Below are 9,723 nucleotides of genomic sequence, written 5' to 3'. Positions count from 1 at the left end.
GAAACACGGGCTACTGGAGAGACCAGTTATCAAGATTGTGGTTCTTGATGTCGGTTCATCTAGGAGTAAGCCAGTTGAAGACCAGCGGCGTACGGGAGGGAGTGTTACATCCCTGTAGCGTGTGACTAACCTCACATGCAATCTCCTTGATGCGCATAGTGCATACACTCGGTCTGACCCTGGCTCCCGAACTGTAAATCTGACTAGCCGGCGAGCTGGCGGGTTAGTAATTGCATCATAATAAGAATAGAAAAGCACAAGATGTGAGTTGAAAACAAATGTGGTTGGCTAAAATTTATATCGAAATTTATTGTTCTAACCTAATCTAACCCATTCTATTTAATTTCACTACAGTTATACACGACTGGTAAATACGTTAAAACTTACGGATTAAAAGTTGAATTTTGTAACCTAACACAAACGATTGTCCACAGCCTTCACACGTAACAAATAGTACGGTCGATAGTTGCGAGTACATACAGATTGTATACCATAAGAAGAAAACTAAACGTAAGTAATATGTCATGCCTTACTGTAGGTTAAAATTCCATCTAAAAAACAATAATGAAACCTAACCTAAAATTACTGATTCTTTCAAAGGAATTTTATAACGTCCTAAAATAAACGTTACGAATCTTTTCTTTTTTTAGTCTGTCGGTTGCTTGTGTAACACTACGCCTTATTATATCTCCACTATATTTGAATAAAAAGAATGCTACTGTGAGCAATCATTTTTGAAATATGTCGCTGGATTTACAGTAGTTTTTTTGCTGAAAAAAATTCATCTATCAATAAGATATCGACAAAAGTCGAAAATGTCCAGACAAGTGTTTCCACAATAGGCCTGTACACACCGACAAACATGCACAACTAGCTAGAATTACTTGAAATGCATTGGAACCAGTTTCACTGTGACTTAATAACCTTCTGCCAAATAAAAAGTAACACGCGCCGTGCCATTCACCTTGAATTTAAATAAAACACAGATCTGCCTATTTACTTTTCCTTTTTATTCTCTATCGCTCGGTTGTTTACAAACACTATACCAGCTGATCGTCAACTCGGTACACTCGATAGGGATAGGGTGAAGCTTTCCCCCTAGCGGTCGTCACCAGTACTAGGAAGGTAAAGCTTTTCCGCACGACCTGCGCCTCTATGCGATCGTCCGTTCGCCTTTGCTTGTGTATAAGTTTGTCAGATGACGTATTGGTAAATAATGGTATAAATAAAAACAAATAATAAGTCTACCATCAAACATAAATATCATACTCATAGCATGTTACAGCCTGTTTTAGTTTTAGCACTCGGCACAGTCGTACCCTTCAATCGCAATCCTTGGAAAAGTAGCAGCAATAGTCGTCGCTCTTATTGCACACCACTCGAAATGGTTCATCGGGAGGAAAGACATACGCTCCGAATGCAATGTCCATCACCTTGACGTTGCGCATTTCAAAGGTTTCCAGCTCCGGTGGCAGTTGCACTGGGAATGAGTTCCCCGTAATGGTCAATCCGAACAGTTTCAAAGACTGAAACGCCATAAAAAATATGTGTAATTAACCAAATCCGAAAAAAATAAATCAAATCGTCTCAAAATACAAACCTTTAGATTTCGATTACGGAAAATTTGAGCAAACACCGGAAAGGACAGTTCCAAGTTCGGGTTGAATCCACACAAGGTCAGCGCGGTGACACGTTCGCAGCTGTTGAACATTTGGTTCAACATCTGATCGCACTGCAGTGGCGCGTTGTACGCAATCAGAATGAACTCGGTGATGTTGCGGAAGTACGGAATCATCCGATCCAATGCCGGACAAGCCGAGCTGATGCGGATGCTCAGGTCACGCATGTTCGGGAATGGCTGGAAGAAGTGCGCTGGGATGTCCGATGCGCATAGGTCGAGTTGGAGCTTTTCCAGCGGAGACTTACTGGTAAGGACGAAATCCGGTACGCCCTGCTTGGACTGGCGAAGGGTGCGAAGCATCGGAGCGGCTAAGGTCAACATCTGGTCGCCTTGGTTTTTTACGTTAAACCATTCGAGGTGCTTGAGAATGGGCAGATGGAGAGTCTTGTTGGACTGTATCTTTGCTGTTTCCAATCGGAGGTGTTCCAATTGGGGGAACACTCTATTTTCTGAGAGGAATCCTCCGGTTAAATCTACGTTGTCTAACAGGAGAACTCGAAGGTGAAGACAATGGCGATTTATTGCTTCTAGAATTATGTCGTTGACTTCCCACATTTGAATCGACTTCAAGTTGGGCATATTGGAGAACATTGCGTCCCAATCACGAACCTGTAAATCTTGAGTCTTGTGGGAGATGGTCAGATGTTCTAAAGCATCCAGTCGCTGCTCGAAGAAATCGTTCCACATTCTTGGATGCAGATGAACCTTCAAAGCTTTCAAATTGACACTCCGGTTCAGTTCCAAGAAGCTATTATGCCATACGATTCCACTATCAGAATCGGAATCGCCAAATCTCACCACTGCGGATTGAAGGTTGGGTGCATCAATCATAAACAGTGGCTTCCTATTTTGCAGCTGGTCTTTTGTCACAACTTCTCTCCAGAACAACGTTTCCAGTCGATCCATCTGCAGAACACACCGATCCATTATCAGTCTACTGTCCATCGTCTCGGTGGACACCTGTAACTTCTTAATACGCGCCAGTAGTTCTACATGTGTACGGAAGAAATCCGATAACATCTGGCCGAGGGGTGCGTCGATTATTAGCCCTTCAAGTTGGCACTTTTCATCCAACTCTGTCAACACCCGATCTATCGACACTAGAACCTCCGGATCCGAATCTTTGCACCATTTCACATAAGCCACTCGATAATCACGCTCACTAGCTTCCACCACTTCTTCGTCCACCACTACCACCTGTTCAAAATCTCCGCTTTTCCCCCAGTCTCCACGGCTCAACTCGATGCACAAATTTCGGCATAGTGAACGGGAAAACACGGCCTGGTTCCACCGACGACACACTAGGGACAATGGTTTACGGTCCCAAAAGTCGAGATTTTGGAAGATCTGCTCGTAGATCTCCAACGGTAGACAATCCCAGGACATGTTTTTCCTTCACCACCCGAACGACGACGACGATAAACTGGCGACGCAGTAAAATTAAGATTCACTCGCGAGCGAGGCAACGTGAAGACTGGTAGTGGGTTTCGGTACCAGAAAACTGCGTAGCAGAAGGGAGAAAGCTCCAGAAGCTTCGAGACTGTTATTCGGACAGCTTTGGCGGTGTGAAAGCGACTGAATGTTGTTTGTTTGTGCATTTGCTGCTAGATGGCAGACAATGACGGTTGAAAGAATCGAAAGTGTGAGCGTGCTAGAAGAAAATAAAAGAAAGGACCGAATGAGTGAGATAATTTAGAAATACAAGTTTTATCGAAAATATTACAGCAGAATTGCGTGGAATTACTTTCTTTATAAAGTAATCTCTTGATGATGAGTGACTTCATCTTCAATAGAACAAACCAGTAACTTATGTTGTCACGAACGGATTTGGTATGGTATTCATCCCATGCTCATTGGTTCAAATCTCACGAAAAAAAAAAAAATAGGATTTCTCGCGGAAATGGAAATAGAAACAAAAAAAATAACCTTTTTAGTTGCTGAAATAAAAGAATAAAGATACAAACAATGGATACATTCTTCTGCAAAGGTATAACTCAGCAAATTTCAAGCAACTTTGTTGACCAAAATTTATTTATCTGTTGAATTAAAGGGTGTTACGATCCAAATATGGTCATCAAGAATGCGTGTAAATTTATTAAATGTTTAATTAAAAAAATGAAATGACCGAATCCGAATTGCTAGGCCTTAACTCCTGCCATCAGATTCTGTTCAGCCACCTCCTCCACTTTGTTTGCCGTAGAACCAGACCTCCTTCACTTTTTGGAATTTATAGAGACAGATAACAGCACCAATAGGTTTGTGACGATACAACGTTGAACTGCAGCATTGAAAGAAAACACGCACACCAACATCATATGCATGTAAGAACCCACACCAGTGAGTACAGTGCAAATCAAAACTTGAAGTGATGTAATTACTCATCGTCAACACTCAGCTCTGGCAGCTTCAGTTTGCAATTTCGATGGAATTGACAAATACCTTCTTTATAAAATAGGAAAGTAATCATTATTCCAACGTAATTTTTGAATAGAATGCGTGCAGCGTTGGCCAAGGAAGACGGCATATTTTATTACAAAGCAATGATTTCAATACGTTGCGTTTTTCGAAGTATACCTCTATGCTTATAAAGATTATGTTGAGCAACAGATTCACAAATCATCAATTTTCAATTACTTTTTCAAAAAGACGTATCTGCTATTGTAAACAATGCATCTTTCTGATACCGGTGGTGATATTGGAAACTCGTTCGCTTGAAAGCAAAACATATTACAAGCCCAGCTTGAATGTGTCCTTGTATTCTCAAGCGTTTCTGTTGCGTTTAACGTGGTAATGATTGAAAATTGATACAATCGTAACAAAGTGAGAATTTTGCTATCGAAATATAATGATGATGTCATCGATCATCTTCTTCCCTTGGCTGGCATATGTCATACTGACACTTGTCATTTATTGAGCCCTGGTGGTAAAGTTGGCGCGGGACTCCCCACCGTTTCAATGTGCACCCACTAGATGTCACTGCGATCGCATAAGGGTGGTGTATCCATTGCCTTGTACGAGGAATTGATTAATGGAATATCTTGTTAATTAAATATCTTTGGTAGAACACCAGTTTATCTTAAACTGTTTCTAGCTTCTAGCGGTTTTGTGTGTCTTCTTCAGCTTCCGCTTGATGATGGCCCCATATTTTTCGATTGGGAGGATTCTTTTCCGACGTTTTTGGCGGCATACCACTCCATTGCAGGATGCCAAATCCAGCCAAAACAGCACGGAACAATCATGTTGTTTCAGGAAAGGCACCAGACAGTCATCGTGAGCATTCATAAGGGCGTATACGCGAAACAATTTTCTAGAATTTGTTCAATGCAGAGTTGTAACAGGTGGTATTGGCTATCAAAAGCAATCGCACCATGAATCGTTAAATCTAGCGAGTTATTAACAAAAGAGAAAATCGACGAAGAGAATCGATCATCGCGTTTACGCCCTTATGCATGCTCACTGTCGAAATGCATATTTGTTTGTGTAGTCCATGGTCATGTGACTCGATAGAGGCACACTCAAATGATTTGCTATCCCGGAAGCCGTCAATGAACAGGAGTAGCCACTAGAATAATAAATTGTGAAGTGAAGACAACCATTGAATCGGTTGATAGCTGAGTTACTGCAGAGTGCACACAGGAGAACGCATGCGACGGATACAGTAATCGCACATTGGCGGGAAGTTAACTAAGTTGATTAATGAACTTAAGGCAGTTCCATTGATTTAAAAACTGCGATATCTTCAAAGAAATTTAGTATAGTGCATGATTTTTATTTTCCTTGATTTGGTTTCTGTCGGTCTTGTTTTCCGTACTGAGTACCAGGAGCAGCTCCCACACCTCGAACCCTACCTATCGACTCATCAACTCATGAACTGGGGACCAACGGTTTTACTTCCCTTCCGAAGGAAGGCGTGATCAGAGATGTTATGTCTCAGAAAATCCCGGTGACTCCGACTGGGATAGTTGCATGATATTCGATCAGATCAGATAGCTTCAGAGAAATCCCTTTAAATTAAGGAATTGTACGTAGAGTTCCGTGAAATTATATTATATTCCAAGAATTATGGGATATTCCCAGAATTCTATGAATGATCCGACAACTTCATAAGCGTCAAGAAATTATGAATATTTAGAGAACATCCGAGAAGCTAGATAATTTTATGGAAATTCATATTGGGAAATTGGGAAAGTTATCAATTAGTGCAGTTCCATGAACTTCAGAAAAATCTCGAGGACTTCAGTGAAAATCTTTGATTGTTATTTTAATTTGCGATACAGAAGAGGGTCTTATGTAGGCCAAGTCTTAATTGCACAGGTTGCACTATAGAAGGCGAGTGGAACATGGTGATCGGGATGAGAACTTTGTTGAAAATCTAAGAGCAATTTGAATTATATCGTTTCAATTCCAAAAAAAATGAAGGAACGTAAAAATGTTCCAGAACTTTCAGGGAAGTAAAAATATTTCAGAAAAACTTCAAATGCTTCACTAACGCCTAGAGATCTTCAGAAAATCTTCGAAAACTTCATAAAAGCCCATGGGTCCACTTTAAGGACGAGAACTCCACAAATAGTTCATGGACAGTAAGAAAAATGTGGGAACATTTCAATTTTTCTTAAGTTCCAAAAATTTAGGAACTCCACAAAAATTTCACGATATTCAGAAAATTTGCGGTAAATTTTGAGAAGTTCCAAAATTTTCTAGGAATTTCCTTGAAAGTTTAGAGATGTTAAGAAAAAAAATAGTTCTTCACATAAGTTCAGCGAACTTCACGGAAGCTTAGACATTCTTAGAACAGTTTAATACCCCGTTCACATTACAGCCTATATCACGTAATATAGGCTGTCTTGCAATGAGCACTCCTACATAGGATTTCCAGTGAAAACTAGATGTATGAGTGCTCATTGCAAGACAGCGTATATCACGTGATATACGCTGTAATGTGAACGGGGTATAAGTGATTTCATGGCAGTACATCAAGCTTTACGAGAACTGCATAAACATTAGAGATGTTTCTAGAATTTAAGGAAAGAACAAAGATCCTAAGAGCAACTCCATAAACTTAAGAAAATAACATAAATTGTAAAAAGTTTCGAGAACATCAGCGAGTTGTTGAAACATCAGGAGTTTGCTAGAATTCTAAATTGCTAAAATCGCGGAACATCATCAGAGAAGATCCTAGATCGTTCGGAAATTGAGGACCTTTGGAAAGACCAAAAAAGTTCAGATAAATTTTAAAAAAATAGCGGCGCCTGTGGTGTAGTGGTAAGCGTGATTACCTCTCACCCCAGCAGGCCTGGGTTCAATCCCAGTCGGCGCCGCCGGGATGTTCTGAGGCATAACATCTCTGATCACGCCTTCCTTCGGAAAGGAAGTAAAGCCGTTGGTCCCCGGTTCATGAGTTGATGGGTCGATAGGTAGGGTCCAGGTGTGGGAGCTGCCTTCCTGGCATCGGTAGCATTGATGCTCAGCACGGAAAACAAGTCCATGAAAAAAAAATTAAAAAAATTGAAGAGGGGTAGGGTAGATGTCCCTGCTATGGTCATACGTTCCTATTGTGGTATTTTCCAATTATGGCGTATAGAATAGACCATATTTAGAACACACATAATAGGAACTCCTAGCAATAACTGACATCTTGGGAGCATCAGGTTTCTCAAGCTACAAAAGAACTTCATGCCATTTTAACGACTTCAGGGAAATTTAGGGAACTTTCAAGCAGTTCTAAAGACCTCAGAATAGTCCAAGAGATGTTTCTTGATAATTAGCTTGGAGTTCACTTTGTATTCTTCCAAAGTTCCCATGGAATTATTCTAGAAAGTCCATACATGAAATTCTCCTCAGAATTAGCTCTGAACGTTTCTTTGCATTCTCTAAACAATATCACCGAAGTATATTTGGAATACTTCTCCGGATTTCCTTCCATCTACATTCGTCCCAGTAGTCAACTTGACACCTACACCAAGCACGCTGACTCCGCACAACAGCTTCTTGAAATGGCTAGCCCTCATAATACAGTACTTGTTCGCTAATTGGGTTAAAAGCGCAGTCCAGTTAGCGAATTCCACTCGCTAACTGGGCTGACTTGTCAAACGTCAAAAAACACTGAGGGGCATTTCGATGAATTGTTTGATCGGTGTTAAAAGCGTGAAATTAAAAAAAAAAACAAGTTTAATTATATTAACGCTTAATATTCCATTTGAATGCCCCTCACTAATTTTGTCTACGAAATGTTAACCTAAATGAGACGTCTATTTTTGACGTTGAACGCCCAGTTAAAAAGCAGCCCAGCTAAAGAACGCCCAGTTAGCGAACAAGTACTGTACGACCACAGACAAACAGACGTAACTCTTCATTGTGTATCTTCGTTCATGCATTTAACGGTTGATTTGAATATTATCAGTTCCGCGAACTACTCGCCGCAGCGCTGGCATCGGATCACTTTGACGTTTCTATATATTCTATAGAACTTTTACGCAATATTGTTTACGAGTTAGCGAGCAAGCTTGTTTTCCGCGAGAAGCCAGAGAGATGTCGCTACTGAGGTTATATGTTTTGAGATACTATGTTTTCAAGAACAAGTTTTTCAAAGAGTTACGTCTGTTTGTCTGTGGTACGACTGTATTGCCCATAATCGCAAGTCAGTCCCATCTGTAAAAAACTGGAAATGAGAAAACGGCGTTCAAAGATTTTACAAGTTTTCTGATTTGACACTTAATTTGGAGGAGTAAAATTAAAAAATAAACGTATAATGTGATAGAATGCATCTATGTTTACCCAAACATGTTGGAAAAACATCGTGAAATTTTTATTTTATGGCCAAAATCTGCGTGGGACTGACTTACGATTACATTTAACGTCAATGAGAAAAATATCCGCAAGTCAGTCACAACTCCATGACGATGCTGCATTAGTTTAGCACAGTATAGCACAGTAAAAAGATACCATGGTTCCATAGAACGTTATTGAATGTTTCTAGATTTGTTCTGCTGGTTCCAGAGCAATGGCCGGAACATATTCCGGTGAGTATGGGCAGGTGTTCTTAAGTCATATTTGGGAGTAACGTTAAAAGGACATTTCGATACAAGATGGCCGTAAGAACGACAAGTAGTTCCAGCTCTAAAAAGATAAATTTCTTTCTTCTTACCCATTTAACAGATCTGACAACTTATAATAGTGCCATATTAGTGCTCCCCATATTTGACAACATTTCATAACAGATAGAACAGCAAGCAATCGTTTATTTTTTTGACAGGATGGGCTGACAGCTAGGCTGACAGTTATCCCCATGCATCAATTGAAGAAGGTCTTGATAGACTTCTGGCTAAAGTATTATTTTTATATTGATATAGTGCAGCATGTATCAGAGATAGAAGTATTTAAAACACAGATCAAAGAGCTGTAACCTGACCTGAGCTCTTCGACTCCTTTAGACACTTTGAATTGGATCCTTGAAAAAGGTCTTGAAAACAGTTATCCTAGTATCGAAACGGCTTTTCGATTTTTGTGTTGTTGCTTCCTGTTACAGTGACACGTATGAGCTGCTTCAGCTAACTTGTAAAAAATACTTTCCGGCGTGGCTATTCTTGCAACAAAAAAGGAATCGCTTCAGAACTTGACTTGAATGACATTTTGAATCAGTTTTCAGCAGCGAAGGCACGTATGGCAAAATTTTGAATTTATTTTAAGTGATGTTAGGGATATTCGACTGGAGTGATGATTGGATAATTTTGATCGGCTTTTCAGTCTTTAAGAAAAAACGCTGATTACAGTTCTATTGCGCCAACCAGGGATCGAAACCAGGGGTTGGGATCATCATCAGGGCTCGATATTAATCAGTTTGTATGGTTTGTGTCATAAGATGTTCTTACTTAGTACCCCAAATAATACGAATAAGCGTCACTTAACTAATAAAACTAATTGTATGGCTGTATGTATTTATTTGACTCAACATATTTATGATTAAACTTGTATGTGTAATAATGTAAATTCATTTATGTACCTTTTAAATGTGAAATACAAACAATGCAAATACCTGAGCCAAA

At 39.9% G+C, this 9,723-nt stretch overlaps 1 protein-coding gene across 1 annotated transcript; it reads right to left on the bottom strand.

The window, feature by feature from the left end:
- Nucleotides 1-1,257: 1,257 nt before the first annotated feature.
- On the bottom strand, nucleotides 1,258-3,120 carry LOC135711494 (uncharacterized). The gene is made up of 2 exons (XM_065234348.1): nucleotides 1,601-3,120; nucleotides 1,258-1,526 (listed from the first exon to the last, which is right to left on the bottom strand). Exons 1-2 carry the CDS (start codon nucleotides 3,065-3,067, stop codon nucleotides 1,323-1,325), a joined length of 1,671 nt encoding a protein of 556 aa, XP_065090420.1. The 5' UTR covers nucleotides 3,068-3,120; the 3' UTR covers nucleotides 1,258-1,322.
- Nucleotides 3,121-9,723: the final 6,603 nt, after the last annotated feature.

This window comes from Ochlerotatus camptorhynchus, unplaced genomic scaffold (genome assembly GCF_037179485.1).
Source record: "Ochlerotatus camptorhynchus isolate MF236.1 unplaced genomic scaffold, CSIRO-AGI_Acam_v1.1 ptg000433l, whole genome shotgun sequence".
Lineage (NCBI taxonomy): Eukaryota > Metazoa > Arthropoda > Insecta > Diptera > Culicidae > Ochlerotatus > Ochlerotatus camptorhynchus.
This window is presented reverse-complemented; position numbering and strand designations above follow the sequence as displayed.

Excerpts from the sequence above, each read along its gene's own strand:
- LOC135711494 (XM_065234348.1), bottom strand. The coding sequence starts at position 3,067 with ATGTCCTGGGATTGTCTACCGTTGGAGATCTACGAGCAGATCTTCCAA. Across the intron at positions 1,527-1,600 it reads TCCGTAATCGAAATCTAAAG|TCTTTGAAACTGTTCGGATT; the intron begins GTTTGTATTTTG and ends ATGGCGTTTCAG.